This window comes from Staurois parvus, unplaced genomic scaffold (assembly GCF_062004578.1).
Source record: "Staurois parvus isolate SC_StPar_1 unplaced genomic scaffold, SC_StPar_1.0 ptg000197l, whole genome shotgun sequence".
In the NCBI taxonomy this organism is placed as follows: domain Eukaryota; kingdom Metazoa; phylum Chordata; class Amphibia; order Anura; family Ranidae; genus Staurois; species Staurois parvus.
In genome coordinates this window covers 444,487-463,259 of record NW_028317993.1, presented here as the reverse complement: position 1 = coordinate 463,259, position 18,773 = coordinate 444,487, and the positions used below count along the sequence as shown (strand labels likewise).

Sequence of the window (18,773 nt, the reverse complement as noted above, 5' to 3'; positions counted from 1 at the left end):
TGCACTAATATAAAGGCTCTCTGAAGCCTAGAAACCCTTTTAATAAGTTAAATTCGCAGCGAATAAATTCGCATTGAATCAAATTTCTCCCGCAAATTCGGCGAATCAGCCGAATTGAATTTTTGAATAATTCGCTCATCTCTAGTTGGAAGCTCTGAATTTATTGATGCCAAAAATAGCCAAACAACAAACATTTTCAGGGGAAGGTCAGTAATGAAGGCATCCAGGCTGTGTCAGTACTGGTTTCCTTTATGTTATTATGTTAAAAAGAGAATAATACATTCTAATAATTCATATTTTATGAGAAAAGGTTTCCATTGTATTCTTTTTATGGCACCACCTTTGTGCACAAACAGCAAGCCACTGCACACAATGTAATTCTCACACACTGTTTTCTGTAATTCCTTTTACCTATATGCAGAATACATTTTTTAAACCTGAATGCCAAATGCTAAGCATGTATATAATGTCATCATGTAATCTGGTAAGTATTCAGTAAACTATAATCAATGTATCATAAAACTAGCATACAGTGTTAAAGTGGAATTTCACACAAAAGAGGGAGTTCTTCTTTTTTGCCGCCAACTCACCCCCCAACATGTTTGGTCATACGTTGTTACGTTACGGTCATACTGGGGGGGGGGGGGTCGAGCGGGTATCTAGTTTTGACAGGTATCTGCTCCCACTTCCACTTGGATCGCTTAGGCAATCCGAGTGAAACTTCACCCAGGCGATCCAAGAGAAACTTCACCCCCACCCCCCTCTTAACCCGCAACATTTTGGGACACATCACAAGTCCCAGAAAGCTGCAAGACCATTCACAAAGTGCAGCTCAACTTGTGCATGCGCAGTAGGTAGCTGGCTGTGAAGCTGTTAGGGCTCACTGCGCACTTCAATTAATAAACATGCTTGCACCGGGCTGCCAAAGACCAGTGAGTAACCAGCCCAGGTGAGGGCGGCACTTGATCCATGGATATCTAAATATCCTTATAATGAAAGTCAGTAGCTACGGTATTTGTAGCTGCTGACTTTTAATTTTTTTGGGGGACTTTGAAAATCCTCTGACTTGATATCAGCCTGCACAGGGGGCACTAAGACTGAGAGAGGTATTCTGAGCTTATCATGGCTAACACTGGGAGCAGCCTCCAAGGGTGGGAATCAGAGGGATGAGATCATCAGTATTGGGCAGGGTGGATAAAAATCAATGCTTTTTTTAAAAAATCTGATTTTTTTATTTAAATCGGATTTTTTTTTAATAAAATTTTTTTTGAGGAAAATATATTACCATCCAAAGGTTATTCCATCATGAAATAAAGATTAGTTTTTTAATTATGTAGAATAAGGCTGTATATGTTTAATTTTTTGGGTAAATAAATTCCATGAATCCATTCACAATGTCTTGCTCTTCCAGAGGTTTTTGTAAGATTATTGGGCAGTTTCTCTGCCTACAAGATATTATCACAGATGCTTGGTTTATTTTTGCAGTTCTCAAAACTGAATTTGACTCAGCGGAGATCACATGCCTCTTCTTCACAGCAAAAATGTTTTAACATGAACAGAGTTAAGAAAAAGACCTTCATCCTAACTTCTACAAACCTATGAATACAGAATCAACCCCTTCACTGCTAAGTTTCAAGAAGTTCAGTGAATAGAATAGAAACAATATTTTTCTGATTGTTTGGAGTGGAATAGATCTGCACAAGAAAAAAGTGAAACTAAGTGTGAGGAGGAAGGGGCTGACAGTCTAAGTTTCTTAAAATATATATATTTTGTTTAGCCAAATTAGTAAATAAACATGGATGTTTGTTTAAGCAAATAACATATGCTGGAATGTTATTGTTTCAGTTGAATAAATCTATTTAAATTGTTATTATTAAGGTAATGATTATTTTTCTCCTTCCTAAGTACAACAGAAAAGTTGTCCAAATATGAATGATTAACCTATTAAACTGGGGATAAAAAAACTAATATGAAAAGTTGTTATTCTAAAAATCTTCATCTACTTGCATATTAAAGTTATACCAGCAAGAATTAGTCTTTATGTAGAAAACTCTGATTTAAATCAAGCCTTACTGACTAGTGATTTAAATCGTAATTTAAATCAGTTTGATTTAAATCAAATCCACCCTGGTATTGGGGGATTAAGTAAGAAAATTGTTACTCTACCGGGACCAAAGAAGAGAATTTTTACCAAAACAACAGCAAAATTATACAACAAGAACACAAACAGTAACACTAGCACTGTAATAATAATATGTTATGAGGCAAAAAGAAGTATGTGTGTGTGTGTGTGTGTGTGTGTGTGGGGGGGGGGGGGGATAAGGAGTGCACATAAGACCTACTACAAATATTTACTCAGAATGGTGATATAATGCCAGCTATTGAGAGCTGCTATCTTGGGGTGTCCTCTCTTCCTCTTAGATTTGGTTCACACCTGCAGATGCAACCAAATGCAGGTGCATTTCCATGTGTGGCATGAATGGCAGCCTGTTCATTTCCATGGACTGCTCTACACACGAGAAACACAGAAATTAAGTTCCGAACTCTTTTCATTCAGCTAACACAAAAATATTTCTGGATTTTCCAATCGCTGTTTTTATATTCCAGGATGGTCTGGATCTATGTAAAGGGAAAGAAGAGCAAATGCTGATTCTGGTGGAGCCTAGAGAATTTCTCAAGAGTGTCTTCTATTACATTCAGGTAAAATTTGGAAAGGTGAAGAACATGCAGATTTATATATATTCTGTATCTGCCACCCCTCTCTGCCAATCCCTCCACTGGCTTCCCATTGCCCAACGGATAAAATTCAAAACATTAACAATAACATATAAAGCCATTTATAACTCTGCCCCAAATTACATCACCAATCTTGTCTCCAAATATCATCCAAACCGTACTCTCCGCTCCTTGCACGACCTTCTACTCTCTAGCTCCCTTGTCTCCTCCTCCCATGCTCATCTCCAGGACTTCTCCAGAGCTTCCCCCATGCTCTGGAACTCTCTACCCCAATTTATCAGAATATCGCCTACTCTGCTCACTTTTAGGTGATCTCTGAAAACCTATCTCTTCAGGAAAGCCTATCCTGCCCTCAGCTAATAATGGAATCTTCTACTCCTCCTACCAGTCCATCCCCCACAGTTACTAACTTTTGAACCACTAGCCCCTCCCTCTTAGATTGTAAGCTCCAAGGAGCAAGGCCCTCCTATCCCTCTTGTATTGTTGCTGTATTGTCTCCCGTTATATTGTAAAACGCTGAGCAAACTGTTGGCGCTATATAAATCCTGTATAATAATATACTAATAATAATATAGGGACCCATGGGGCATATAGCTCAATATCCATGTGCCATATGTACAATAATTGCATTTGCTGAGGTCAATTATAATAGATGTAAAAAAAGGTTTACAGTATGTGTCCTAGATTTTTTATTTTTTTGTGCTTAAAGTGTTACTAAACCCACAACAGTAAAATCAGTCTGTATATGCAGTAAATCATGCTTGTTATACTCACTGTGGAACCTAAGGGGTTAATCCTCTGCACTGTGTAAAAATTATGTTTGATCCAGACTTCTCTGATCCTCCCCTTCTACTGCTGTCCCCAATCCATCTGCTGATAGAACAGAGCCTTGGAGACAAGCTGCACATGCACAGTTTGGTGTGTATTGCTAGAGACCTTTTTTTATTTTCTTGGGAGAGTGCATATATCCAGCACAGGGTCAATAAGCACTGTCCAGACAGAGGTTTAGGGGTCATGCAGCCTCATAAGTCAGTCGGGAGAATGAAAACTCCTCCTACCATCTTTATCCAGTACTCTGCTGGACATTGATAGAAGTCTCAGGACTGCTCTACCCGCTGATAAAAGAAAAGGTACTTAGCAGTTTATATTTACTAAAATAATTATATTTCTATGTTCTATGTACTGTGGGAGGCCAGATATAGTTAATGCAGGGTCCAGGGTTTAGTAACACTTTAAAGTGGAGTTCTACTCACTTGTCAAAAAATAACTCATTAGCTACAAAAACTGCTGACTTTTAAAAAACAGCCATTTACCTGTCCCTCGGTCCTGTGGTGTGTCTCCCGCAGCCCGTTTCACCGGCCGTCCTGGATTCCAGGAGGCCAGCAGGCCGTCATGTATTCCAGGAGGCCGGCATCTTCAGTGTGGGCACCCAGCTGTGATAGCTTGCGGCTTCACAGCCGGGTACCCACTGCACATGCGCGAGTAGTGCTGCACTTCCTGAATGGTCCTGTAGTCTTCTGGGACCTGTCACGTGTCCCAAAAGACTACAGAGAGGGAGGGAGGACAACTTCTGTTTCCAATCGCCTAGGCAATCAGACCGGAAATGGGAGCAGGTACCTGTCAAATTTGGGCACCCAAAGGTGCCAGTCCTTAATGGGGAGCGGGGGAGCAGTCCTTAAAGCGGAACTTCACCTTTTGGGAGGAGCTCCGCCTTAAGGCTCAGTTTACATCTGTGCGTTTAACTGCGTTTTTATCAAGTTCCTGTGAGTTATGTGTGGATCAGTTTATTAATTTCAGTGGGCTTCCCTACATGTAGGAATCATGGTAAAGAAGCCCCTGACCCCTGTTAAAAATTATGCCGCATCAAAACGTACCCTGCATTTCAGTATGTGTGAAAACAGACGCATGGGAGTGCCATTAGGAGTTGATAAATACTACTACTACTAATAATAATAATTAATTAATTCAGAAATATTGGCACTGCCACGTGTCTGCCAAAGGACAGCCCTTTTGTTACCATTTAGTAACTTATATAAAGAGAAGTACAGACTCCTGTAGTGTTGGCTCTGAAGAAGAGGTTGTGTCCTCGAAACGCGTTAGCCAGTTGGTCATCCAGGGTTCCATCGTATGGACTCAGATGTTGTTTGGATCATACACCTTGTTCAGTTTGACATACCTGTGTTATTATGTCCATTGTGAGTATGATACCTATTTTTGTTTCTTTAATACATTATTTTAAACGATAATGCACTAGGTCGGTGCGCCCTTTTTCTGTTTCTCCATTTGTATCCAGTGTATTCGGACCACCCCGGTCTGTTGAGGGCAGCAAGCAGTGCATATTCCAGAAAATTCCAGAACATTCTTATTAGGTCTACTGAGTCCTTTCCTAGCGCAGGAGTAAAGTGTTTGTTGTACAGGATGTTTTGCGTCAGGAAAGCGCACAATTTTGTTCACAACCAACAGTAGTGTGAATCTTACCTTAGAGAGACTTGAAGTAGTAAAATGTTGCTAAATGTCTATGTATATTTCAGTTGTTTTCATTTTGGGAGATTATACGTGGAAGTAGTTTAATTACAAAGGAATATGTAAGAAAAGGCATGTACTGTAGATGGATATAGAAAAGATATGAAGTATACAGATAGAACAAAGGGGAAAACAAGGGAGTGATGCGAACTGAACCCACATTTTCTTCCACTCAGGCTTTAGATCACCTGAGCAGCCATTTTTTTTAATAACAACAAAAAGGTACTTTTTTTACTCAAAAGAATGTCATGGTAAAATGTTCCCATATTGATTCATGTGCTTTCTAATTTGTAATGATAGATCCGCTTTCATTGGTATTAAAAGCATGGCATGATCGGGGTGGAGGTTGTGTTTAATCCTTTCACTGGAAAAAACAAGCAAAGGCCTGCATCTGGCCCCCGGGACACAGTTTGGAGACCACTGCCTTAGTCTATAAGCTAATAGCCACTACGCTGATCATGAACTTATGGCAGAGTGGTACCTGAGACTCTCCTAATTCATGAAGGGCCACAATCAGCAGCTGCCGATCATAACCAGTGAAAACATTGCCAAAGTGGTCTGGGTATGTGAGGTGAAAAAATGGACATCGGGCCCAGCAGTGAAAAAGTTAATAACAGCCTTGTAAGATCTAAAGTAGCTGATCCCTCTCCATTCCTGGCTCCTGAAAACGCCATGACTCCGACCTCTGTGTTTGGAATAGATAGGAAGTGTTCTGGAAAGAAGATCAAGTTGGCTGTTTTGGGGCTACATGATTATAGAAGGTAAGTTGGATTACAGACTGCAACTTTCATTAACCACTTGCCTACCGGGCACTTATACCCCCTTCCTTACCAGGCCAATTTTCAGCTTTCAGCGCTGCCGCACTTTGATTGACAATTGCGCGGTCATGCAACATTGTACCCATATGAAATTTTGATCATTTTTTTCTCACAAATAGAGCTTTCTTTTGGTGGTATTTAATCGCCACTGGGCGCTTTACTTTTTGCGCTATAAATTAAAAAAAGTGCAAAAAATTTGAAAAAAAAAAAAAAGTTTATTTGTTTCTTTTATAAAATTTTTCAAACAGGTATTTTTTCTCCTTCACTGATTTGCGTTGATGAGGCGGCACTGATGGGCACTGATAGGCGGCACTGATGGGCACTGATAGGCAGCACTAAAGGGCACTGATAGGCAGTACTAATGAGGTGGCATGGATAGGCGGCACTGATAGACAGCACTAATTAGGGGTCACGGATAGGCGGCACTGATATGCAGCACTGATAGGCGGCACTGATAGGTGACACTGATGATGGGTACTGATAGACGGCACTGACTGGCATCACTTCTGGGCACTGACTGGCGGCACTGACTGGCACAACTCCTGGGCACTGACTGGTGGCACTGACTGGCAGCACTGGTGGGTGGCACTGGTGGGTGGCACTGGTGGACAGCACTGGTGGGTGGGCACATGTGGGTGGCACTGGTGGGCACAGGTGGGTGGCACTGGTGGGCACAGGTGGGTGGGCACAGGTGGGTGGCACTTCTGGGCACATGTAGGTGGCACTTCTGGGCACAGGTAGGTGGCACTGCAGAGTGGCACAGGTGGGGGCACTGCTGGGCACAGGTGGGGGCACTGCTGGGCACAGGTGGGGGCACTGCTGGGAATGGGTGGGCGGGGCTAGTGGGCGCACTGCTGACCGGAAATGCGGGGGTCACTGCTGGGCACCGATCATCAGGGCACTGATCATCAGTGCCCTGATGATCGGTGCCGATCCCCGCTGTGACAACTGCCGGTTCTCGGCAGTACTTTCCTCACGATCTGACAGCGTGAGGAAAGTGCAGCCGAGAACCGGCACTTGCATTTTCCTGTGATCAGCGTGTCATTGGACACCGCTGATCACGTGGTAAAAGGCCGGTGGGCTCGGCCTTTCACCACATCTCCTGATCAGCTGTGTCCATAGGACACAGCGATCACGGAGATCGCCGGGTGCGCGCCCCCTGGGGCGCGCAGGAGAGCGCGTTCTGGGAGGACGTCATATGACGTCCACTCAGAACTGGCCGGCCGCGGTGCAGCCGTCATTCGGCTATGCGCGGTCGGCTAGTGGTTAAAGAGGACCTTTCACTTTTGAAATAATACCATTAGTCTGATTCAAGTTAAACATTTTTATTTACATTTTTTTGTCCAAAAAACTTTCTGTTCAAAGCTACAGTGTTCAATAGTCAGTCTGATTTTAAGATGCAAGTCTGGTTTACAGATTGAAATTTAAAGCAGAACTCCATGTAAAATTTTACTTTCCCATGCAGTGGGGCTGTGCGCTGCATGGGAAAACTGCTCGTTTTGTCCAGGGGTTTAGTGGAAAAGCTATATATATCCCGTCCTCCGATCCTCCGGAAAACCACGCTCCCCCAAGTCCAGCGGTGGACTGTTCCTGCCATCCTCAGGCTCTGAGACGGTCTGTTGGCATGATGACGTCAGGAACAGTCCATTGACAAGACCGCTAGTATGCGGGGGGGGGGGAAGCGGCAAGGACCAGTGTTGCGCTCTGAGGATCATCTGATTCGGTAAGTATATTTTCACTCTTATGACCCCTAGACAAAAACGAGCAGATGGCCCGTGCAGTATGGGCACAGCACCACTGAATGGTTCAAAAAACATTTTGCCCCGATTTCTGCTTAAAGGTTAAGTGTTGAAGGTGAGGTTGCACACACATTAATAAAATCAAAAATGTGCATTTATTAAAAGAGAAGTATGGGCTATACAAAGAGAAAATCTTCTACTCACCTAGGTTGATGCAGCATCAATCTGATGCTGCATCTGTCCCCCACCGGCTATCCACTGAGAATTAAGTGATCAGACACTGCTGATCGCTCAGTTCTCCCCTCCACTCTGAGAAGGGAGCAGTGATTGTCAGTGACTGGCTCTCTGCTCTGCCCCTCCAGCACTCACTGGAGTGATAGGCGGGGGTGGGAGTGGCTGGCTCAGGATATCAGTGGATTGCTGAGAAGCTGAGTCAGTTGCCGGTCCAGGATTCTGGGTGGATTCCAACCATGTGGTTAGGATCTTTCGGAGCCTGGACTGGCTCTGTGAGGTCAGAAAATGGATCACAGGAGTGCAGAACAAGCTGCACACCTATGATCCATAGGAGACGATTGGCAATGCTTCTCTTTTAAATATATGCATTCAGTCCTGCAGAGCATTGCAAGTGTAATCAGTGCATAGTGGGTGTAGTTCACAGGCACCTGCATTATTTACCCCAAGTCCTCAGTTTTTTGCTAAAAACCGTGCACTAACAACACCAGACTTCTGGTTCCAAAAGCTAACGTAACAAAGAGGTGGGTTCTCTTTTTATAGTAAGTAAAGTGCAGCACTATAAATAAGTAAATAAATTATAATAATGTCCGTATAAATGAATATTCTTATGGTGACAATCCGTGTGTAGAGTACCCACTATGGCGGTACTTCAGTGCTTGTGCTTTTAAAAGTGGTGTAAGAATACGCACTCACCAGATGCGTAAATAAATTACGCATATAGATCAATGATCGGAGGTCCCCTTTAATGAAGTGGAGTCATTGATTTCCTAGAGCTCACCCCTGAATCAAGATCTACCTTATTACACAGAGGAGGGAGTTCCTGCTACACAGGTTGCTACACCCACTCATCCCTTAAAGGGGACCTCTGGTTTACTGGATCCATATACCACCCAGAAGTGCCTGACATACCACCCATACAGAGGGAGGATATCTCTATACATGGCTTAATCCGCTTCCTTAAAGGGGACCTCTGATGATTGATTTAAATGCGTAATTTCTTTACACATCTGGTGAGTGCGTATTCTTACCCCACTTTTAAAAACACAAGCACTGAAGTACCGCCATAGTGGGCACTCTACACACGGATTGTCACCATAAGAATATTCATTTTATACGGACATTATTATCATTTATTTAATTATTTATAGCGCTGCACTTTACTTACTGTTTTGACTGAAGTTTTATTTGGTTACCTTTAGTGCATAGCTGCTGACGTTGAAAGCACTCACTTTTTTATTTATTTATTTGGGGTTCTCTTTTTATGCTTGAAGACGGAAAACACTGAGATGGTATAAGTGAACTGACTGAGCTTTAATAGTAAATGTTTTTTTGACCACCAGATGTCAAAGACTGTCGCGTAAGATGGAGGGACACTCTCTAGAGCCAAGCCTTTGCTATGATGAACAGCCAGAAAGCCAAGTGACCAGGCGACATATAGATGAGGTTGGTAGCTAATCTACATTTAAATACCAGTCCTCGGTTAAAGACTTCTCCATACATCATCTTCTTTAGTATCATCTTCTAGGATTAGTTTTGGAAACTAAATTTTGAATACAATTTTTTGTTTTAAGCAAGAGCCTAAAATGAATTTTGTTTTGCTACATAGTTCTTTTACTTTGCTGCATTGTGTCCTAAAGGGGGGGGGGGACTATGTGGCCCAGTGAGCTTATGCAATACATTTTTGTCTTAAAGTGGAACTAAAGGCACACGTACTTACCTTAGTTCTAGTTCCAACAATCTGACACCCATAAAGTCCCTGCTCGGCGCTGTTCTCTTCTCCCTGGGTTCTTTTGGACCCTGGTTTTTGTTTGTTTTGATTGGCTGATGTGGGATGACATCACTCCCATACATGTGCAGGAGTGCAGTCATCCGGGCACGCTGGGAGTTTGCCAGTTTGTGCAGTTCAGTGTACATTCTACAGAGGACTGCAAATAGGCAGGAAAGTGTAACATTGCATTTTTTTTCTGCAATAAAAAGACTGCCTGTTCACAAATGTTTCTATTTTACATTTAGTTCCACTTTAAGTTTACATGTTCCAGACACCTCAGGTCCCATGCACACTAGACATTTAGCAACGAAGCATGAGATCCCAGCATCTTGATGCGGGCGGAAGGCAAAGGTTGCACCATCCAGCCTCACTGTCGGCAACTTGTAAAACTCTATGAGAGGCTGAAAGCTGCTGCGGCTGGACAGGCCTGGATGTTGCACTGAGTGTTCCTAATGTTTGTGGCAGTATCAGGGGTGGACTGACAACTCATGGGGCCCCCGGGCAATAGGGGATTATGGGGCCCCTGTGTCCTTGTCCAAACTCAAAAAAGCCTATGAAAAAGGTACCAGGGGCATCTCATGGGGCCCCCTACTGACCCCGGGCCCTCAGGCAGTGCCCGAGTTTCCAAATGGTCAGTCCGCCCCTGGGCAGTATGTGGCCAAGGATGAATGCTGGGAGTGCACACTGCATGTATTCTGGGTATTCGTTCCTGGGAACATACTGCCCTAAATGTTAGTACCACTCTGCGCACCATCCAGTCCCATCCATCCGCAGCAGCTTTCAGCCTCTCATAGATTTTTTCAGACTGTCAGCAGTGGGGCTGGATGGTGAACTTTTCATTTGCACCAAAATGCCAGGATTTCAGGCACGGGGGGCTAAACACCCAGTGAGCAATGAGGCTTTTATGTTGAAGCCATAATATATTTTTCAAACTAGCTTCTGGGGAGAATTTACTAAAGATTTGTCACTTTATTTAACCTTCCTGTGTAATTTACAGTAGAAACTGAGTTATTGTCAAAACTTTTTGCAAACTGACTGCCAAGTGGCAAGATCAGCCCTCTTTCTGATCAGTTTCAGAGCTGTAATAAGAATCTCAGACCTTCTCTGCATCAGTGGCCCCGGCTTAGGTGTTTTTTTTTCTTTTGTTTTTTTTTTTACTTTTTGTAGTCATGAATGTAAAATTATTTTGTAAGAAAAGGAGCGACCTTTGCATCTCTTTACAAGATCCTTTTAGATTGGGGCAGCACCTAAATATGGGCGTAACATGGTGCAAAAAGATGGAGTTGCCCTTTAACTCTGATTTTTCTCTAGTTTATTATCACTGTTAGGCATGCTGTCAAATCTAAATTTTAATGTGAAAGCATTATGTATATTCTAATAAAGTTTTCTCTGTGATGTCACCTTCTTTGATAACTGTTATCCTCCTCTGTGGAGGTAGGCACTTATCTTTCTACAGCTGTACCATGAGACCGAAGTCTTATTCTTGGATACATGGAGAGAACTGGGGCAACATGTGTGTGCTGTGACCAAGAGTATAGCTCAGCGCCCGTTCCGGTGAGTTCACAAAAAAGTGACTGGACAATGTAAATTCCTTGTGAGTGAAAGGTTATACAAGTGACATGAGCAGCCTTATAATCATTGCCCTGCTTTAATGGATTATTTAGATTTCTGTTTTTCAGCAAATCAGCATTTTCAGGTGGTATAAAGGAAAAAGAATTTACATTTAAAATGAATTGTCTATTTTGAATCCACTGAATGCCTACTAAATTATTTCCGTTTTAGGTGTACGCCAATAACCAAACTGCAACATCTTGAAATAACATACACTTAGAGCAGAGCTAAACCCTCTTGCCCTTTACAGCCAAGGAAGCTATTTTCTTAGCCTCTGTTTAATCATTTGACCTCTCGAAGGTTTTACCCCCTTCATGACCAGGGAATTTTTTTTATATTCACCACTGTGCTACTTTAACTGGCAATTGCTCAGTCATACAACACTGTACCCAAGTGAAATTTGAGTCTTCTTTTGGTGTTATTTTTTATTATATAAACAAAAAAAAACCCAAAAAAGTTTGGGGAAATAAAACACAATATTTTCTACTTTCTGTTATAAAAAATAAAGAAATGTAAAAAATCTAATTTCTTCATAAATTTAGGCCAAAATGCTGCTACATGTCTTTGGTAAAGGAAAAATCCCACTAAGTGTATAATAATTGGTTTGTTTGAAAGTTATAGCATCTAAAAACTATGGTGTATATATACTGGAATTTACGCAGCTTTAACGCTGTGCTGGTGATCAGTGACTTACAGTTGGACTGTGATAGTGTGGTGGGCAATCTAGTGCTAACAGACCGTCACTGGGAGGTAAATTAAATGACACTGACATCACTAATACAGTGATCAGATATAATACTTTACACTGTCCCTGTACTAATTACACTGGCTTGGAAAGGGTTCACATCAAGGGGCAGTCAAGGGGTTAACTGTGTGCCTAACAAGTGTTGTATGTGTAATATGTGCTGCTTTTACTAAGGCCCCTTTCAGACGGGGTGGACCAGTCAGCGGATCAACTGTCTTCTATGAGCGGTCGAATGGAAAACAACCGCCTGTGTGTTTCCATCCAACGGCCATCCCATCCGATCCGGTGGACAGAAGGGGAATGGATCCCCATCCATCTCTTTTCGACGGATCAAATCGGATTGGATGTCGTTGGGTGTAAACAGACACATGTCCATTTACACCCGCCGCTCCATAGAGGAGAATAGAGGTTTCAATGGGTCCACCTGAAAAACGGGCAGATGGACCCGATCAGAACGTCTATGTGAAAGGGGCCCAAGAGATCTGGCTGTTTTTTTTCCCTGCTTTTCAGGGAGAAGAAACAGACAGATCGCTGTTCTGTGTACAGAGTCCTGTGTGTTTGTAAACACAGGGCTGTGTGCTGTGAATGGATACAGCCAATCAGCAGGTGTCAGCCATAAATCATTGGATGAAACCTGCTGACAAAATTGCACAGTGTCCAGTCTCAGTGGGGGTCAGCAGTGGGCACACGCATGCATGCCCCAAATTTTTCTTTTCTTTGCAGCAAACATTGAGGTCAGATGACCTATAAGTGATGGTGCAGCAAGGTGGACCGTGGTAAACAACGTTCTCTCTCTGTCTGCAGGTTGCACTGGGAGGCTCAGAGCTACTCCTTCTGCACCTCAGCAGGCACCTGGCGAGGGTGGGGACCCAAAGGATCGCTCACTGGCTTACCATTGGCCTGGAAGAGACAGATTCAGCAGTTTAATAGAGTCAGTCCAGCAATGGCTGCAACTATAACAGAGGCCTATCCTTCTCCACAACTCCTTATGCAGGTCAGTGTCTTTGTGTAATGTGTTTTCTGCCCAGGATCCACATGCAATGGGGGAGATTTACTAAAGCTGGTGCAGCTGTGCATAGTAACCAATCAGCTTCAATCTTCAGCTTGTTCAGTTATCCTTTGACAATAAAACCTAGAAGCTGATTGGCTACCATGCACAACTGCACCAGATTCTGTGTGCACCAGTTTTAGCAAATCTCCCCCACTATTTTTCACACTAAAGGGAAAGCTTGAGCATCTGCAGATATTAGACAGAGGAGTGTATAGCCATAGGGATCATTGGTCACTCCTATCAAAACAATGGACCATCTTCTAAGGCAGGGTCTCCAAACTTTCCAAACAAAGGGCCAGTTTAACCTCTTGACACATGCAAATGTGCGGCCTCCCGGTGTCTGGGCCTAGACGCTGAGCGGCCGCACATTTGCGTTCTATTAAAAAAACATATGTGCTGAGAGCACACGCCTGCGCACTCCCAGCACACATGTCCAGTACTCATGGAAAGGTCCCAATCTCCTCTTTCGATCGCGACCTTTCCCGATCATGTGACAGTGTGTCACGGAGGTCACATGACGCTAAACCCTGCCCCGCCTCCCGACTTCTGAAACCCTTAAAGGGCCAGGAGGCGCCGGTGCCAAGGGGTAATGTCCTTTAGACTTTCTGGGGGCTGGATTAGGAGTAAAAAAAGTCCCTGATGTTAGTGGGGAAAAGTCATTGACGCCATCTTTGGTGTCATTGGGAGGAAATTTGCCTCATCATTGGTATCAGTGAGATAAATTCTGTCCCATCTTTGGTGTCATTGGGAGGAATTGTGCCTCATCGTTGGTGTCATTGAGATGAATTGTACCCCATCATTAATGTCATATGGCCCTATTGTTAGTGTCATTGGGAGAAATTGTGTCCCATCCTTGGTGTCATTGGCAGGAATAGTGCCCCATCATTGGTGTCAGTGAGGGTAATTATGCCCCATTGTTGGTATCATTGGATGAAATAGTTCCCCAAGGGCCAGATAAAAGCAAGTAAAGGGCCGCATCTGGTCCCCGGGCCACAGTTTGGAGACCACTGTTCTAAGGCATGCCGTAGAAAAGCACATATCTGAAATTGACTGGAAGTAAGACATTTACTTAGTTACATCAAGCTGATGTACAGTATATATAAAAATAGACCTTGTTTTTTAATTGCTTGTATAAGATGGTTTTGAAATTTTACAATCTTTCCCAAAGCCCCTCTCATCTACTATTCCCCACTGACAGGTAAGCTCAGTGGCCAATAGGGAGGCACAGGAGCCAGGAGAGGGGGAGGGGGTGTCAACCCTCACCATTACTCTTTTAAGGCAATATTTGCATATTCGAGCACCCCAGAATATGGGGATCTCTGGTGGATCTGGAAAATATTAAAAGGAAAGTGCTTCAAGTATTTCTTAGACTTTACCATACTAGTCTGGAAGGTATTAAAAGGTAAGTGCTTCAAGTATTTCTTAGACTTTACCATATTAGTCTGGAAGGTATTAAAAGGTAAGTGCTTCAAGTATTTCTTAGACTTTACCATACTAGTCTGGAAGGTATTAAAAGGTAAGTGCTTCAAGTATTTCTTAGACTTTACCATATTAGTCTGGAAGGTATTAAAAGGTACTGTAAGTGCTTCAAGTATTTCTTAGACTTTACCTTATTAGTCTGGAAGGTATTAAAAGGTAAGTGCTTCAAGTATTTCTTAGACTTTACCATATTAGTCTGGAAGGTATTAAAAGGTAAGTGCTTCAAGTATTTCTTAGACTTTACCATATTAGTCTGGAAGGTATTAAAAGGTAAGTGCTTCAAGTATTTCTTAGACTTTACCTTACTAGTTTAATAGAAACATACATTGATGCTGTTCTGTAATCATTATTACATCATATTAATGTATTTTTTTCAGTGTCAGCAGTGTAAGCACCATGTTTGGCTTGGTATCAGCCTGCATTCCCCTGTACAGCAGAGCTCAGAAAGGAGGAAGCACAATCAGCCAGGTGTTGCTGCAGTGCAAAAGGAGCATGCTGATAAAAGAGCAGTGATGAAGGGATGAGCGCAGTGTGCTGCTTCTCCTTTCATTGCCCTGACACAGGGTGGGGTGGAAAATAGATCTGTAAGTAAAAATGAATCCACAGCAGAGACAAATCAAGTCCCCTCCCCTTCCAGGCAGGGATGTGCTGTGAGGCAGAGCTGTGTAAATGGTAAGACCGGATGGACGGAAACACAAATCCTTTAGCAGGTAAATAAGCTCACATGTACGCATTTCATCTGTTCCGTATTAATTCTAGTAGTCGGTGTATAAAGCTGATGTTATTCAAAGAAAGTAAATTCTGTATCTTTTCTCTCTATCCAGGCATACGTGGCATGTAATACTGATAAAGAGAGACTATCTCTCCTCAGTAACCTGAGGGTACCACGTGCTGGAGGTGCCACAGACGATATGGAGTATCCAGATGAAGATGTCACACAGTCTAATGACCAAGACCAGACAAGAGAGAGGCGCATTGGTCCTGATTTGTCACGACGCATCTGGCTGTTCATGACCTCAACCAATCCAGAACTGGTATTGGACTTAAATTCCTAGTACATAATCACTGGTGCTTTTGTACTGTTATTTGGCAGTAAAGTATTTATAATAAAAATATGTTTCCAATCATTGCAGTAAGGAAAATGTGCCTGTGTGTTTTAATGACTGGCTCATTCGCACCCTATGGAAAGATCTATAGTCACTTTAGATCAGTGGTTGTCAACGTATGAGATAAAGGGGGCATCAAATGTGGCCCCTGACATCACCAAAGGACCGCACATACTGTTCAATATATATAATGCTTGAGTGGACTGTCGGAGACTTCAGACTTTAATAGATGAAAATGAGGGCTAGAGAGTGTAGACGTGCCACATTTTGGGCTGGGGGTGTGCTTTTGAAGACAATAGAAAACAGGGAACACGTTACATGAAACTAGTAAACATCAATTCTATTGCCCCAATCGATGTTTCCACTATAGACCACTAAGGTCTGAGGGCCACACATCATATATGAAAGGGCCACATGCCTACAGTCAATAAAGTGGTACTTTAGCTAAAATAATAAAAATGGGCAAACAGGCAGGAAGTTTAATGCAGAAAAGACATGCTTTGTCTCTTCTGCACTGAAGTTACTTACCTGCTGATGATTTTTAGGTGACAGGTTCTCAGTCTAAAAGATGTCTCCTCTGTACTTCACTGAGTGTACTGCAATGCAAATCGCACTGCAATACATTCCTTCCCGACTCTGCTAGCCAACGAAAGTGACAAGTGACCTGGAAAAGATGTCATACACATAGTTTTCTGGGTCACAGCAAGAAGGGGAGGAGAGTGGACGTGTGTCCACTCTCCTCCCTCCCCTCCACCACATAAAATACCCCTCAAAATAATTATGAGGCCAGTCCCATATACACTATATTGTCAAAAGTATTGTTCGGCCTGCCTTTACACGCACATGAACTTTAATGGCATCCCAGTCTTAGTCCATAGGGTTCAATATTTAGTTGGCCCCGACCTTTACAGCTTCAACTCTTCTGCTGTCCACGAGATTTAGGAGGGTGTCTATGGGAATGTTTGACCATTCTTCCAGAAGCACATTTGTGAGATCAGGCACTGATGTCGAACGAGAAGGCCTGGCTCACAGTCTCCGCTCTAATTCATCCCAAAGGTGTTCTACCGGGTTAAGGTCAGGACTCTGTGCAGGCCAGTCAATACCTTCCACCCCAAACTCACTCATCCATGTCTTTATGGACCTTGCTTTGTGCACTGGTGCGCAGTCATGTTGGAACAGGAAGGGGTCATCCACAAACTGTTCCCACAAAGTTGGGAGCAGGAAATTGTCCAAAATGTCTTGGTATGCTGACGCCTTAAGAGTTCCCTTCACTGGAATTAAGGGGCCAAGCCAAACCCGTGAAAAACAACCTCACACCATAATCCCCCCTCCACCAAACTTTACACTTGGCACAATGCAGTTTGCCAAATACCAGTCTCATGGCAACCGCCAAACCCATCGGATTGCCAGACAGAGAAGCGTGATTGGTCACTCCAGAGAACACATCTTCACTTCTCTAGAGTTCAGTGGCGGCATGCTTTACACCACTGTATCCGATGCTTTGCATTGCGCTTAGTGATGTAAAGCTTGGACGCAGCTGCTCAGCCATGGAAACCCATTCCATGAAGCTCTCTACACACTGTTGTTGAACTAATATGAAGGCAGCCTTTAGCTATTGACTCTGCAGACAGTTGGTGACTTTGCGCACTGTGCGCTTCAGCATGCACTGACCCCGCTCTGTGATTTTACATGGCTTAATTGCTGTTGTTACCACTTTGTTACAATACCACTAACAGTTGACCGTGGAATATTTAGTAGCAAGGAAATGTCACGGATGGACTTATTGCACGGGTGGCAACCTATCACGGTACCACACTTCAATTCACTGAGTTCCTGAGAGCGACCCATTCTTTCACAAATGTTTGTAGAAGCAGTCTGCATGCCTAGGTGCTTGATTTTATACACCTATGGCCATGGAAATTATTGGAACAGCTAAATCCAATGATTTGGAGGGGTGTCTCAATACTTTTGGCAATATAGTGTGTATGGAGGGAGGGGTGTAGAGGTGAACAGAGGAAGGGAGTGGCTGCAGAGGTGAGCAATGGAGGTGATATGGGGGGTGCAGTGGTGACCAGTGGATGGAGGGTGGTACAGAAATGACCAATAGAGGAAGGATGCAGAGGTGACCAGTGGATAGAAGAGGGGGGGGTTGCAGAGATGACCAACGTATGAAGGTAAGGGATGCAGAGATTGCTGGTGAATGGAGGTGGGGGTAGAGGTGACCAATGGATGGAAAAGGGGTGCAAAGGTAAGCAGAGAAGGAAGGAGGTACAGCAGTGACCAGCGGATGGAGAGGGTGCAGAGATGACCAGTGGATGGAGGGGGTGCAGAGGTGACCAGTAGATGATGGGAGGTGGGTAAAGAGGTGACCAGTGGATTAAGGAAAGAGGTGGAGAGGTAACCAGAGGATGGAGGTGGGGGAAGAATTGACCAGCAGGTGGAGGGGGTGCAGAGGTGATCAGTGGATGAAAGGAGGTCGGGGCAGTGTAGGATCGTCTTTAAATTTTAAGTCAATGTAGAACTCTCCATTTTTTTTCTGTGGTCAGCGTAATTGCTCCATTACATTGGTGGTTAATGTAAATGTTCCATTATATTGGTGGTCATTGTAATGCTCAGATTACATTGGTGGTCGGGGTAGAAAGCCCTCATACTGACCACCAATGTAAAGGGGGATCTGAAGATTTTACACTTTGAAAAAAAAACTAATTTGCTCATGTTCGCCAGGGCAATCTTCTTCCTACTGACCACCAAAGTCAGGGCATTCTTCTTCCACCAGACAATGATGCCAGATATTCAGCCTCCCACTAACCACAAGTATTTGTTTCTAACCACTGAAGCTAAGGCATTTTCCCCTACTGACCACTGCTGCTGAGGCTTCTTCCTTCCACTGATGCTGGGGTATTTGTTCTGCCATTGACCAGAAATGTAAGTACATTCTCCAGCACTGCTATGTACATTGCATA

At 43.4% G+C, this 18,773-nt stretch overlaps 1 protein-coding gene across 1 annotated transcript; it reads left to right on the top strand.

Moving 5' to 3' along the window:
- Nucleotides 1–5,838: 5,838 nt before the first annotated feature.
- LOC149461606 (structure-specific endonuclease subunit EME2-like) lies at nucleotides 5,839–15,759 on the top strand. The gene is made up of 5 exons (XM_089678041.1): nucleotides 5,839–6,020; nucleotides 9,391–9,493; nucleotides 11,257–11,372; nucleotides 12,979–13,168; nucleotides 15,529–15,759. Exons 1-5 carry the CDS (start codon nucleotides 5,839–5,841, stop codon nucleotides 15,757–15,759), a joined length of 822 nt encoding a protein of 273 aa, XP_089534167.1.
- The last annotated feature ends 3,014 nt before the right edge of the window (nucleotides 15,760–18,773 follow it).

Excerpts from the sequence above, each read along its gene's own strand:
- LOC149461606 (XM_089678041.1), top strand. The coding sequence starts at position 5,839 with ATGGACATCGGGCCCAGCAGTGAAAAAGTTAATAACAGCCTTGTAAGA. Across the intron at positions 11,373-12,978 it reads ATAGCTCAGCGCCCGTTCCG|GTTGCACTGGGAGGCTCAGA; the intron begins GTGAGTTCACAA and ends CTCTGTCTGCAG. Across the intron at positions 13,169-15,528 it reads CTCCACAACTCCTTATGCAG|GCATACGTGGCATGTAATAC; the intron begins GTCAGTGTCTTT and ends CTCTCTATCCAG.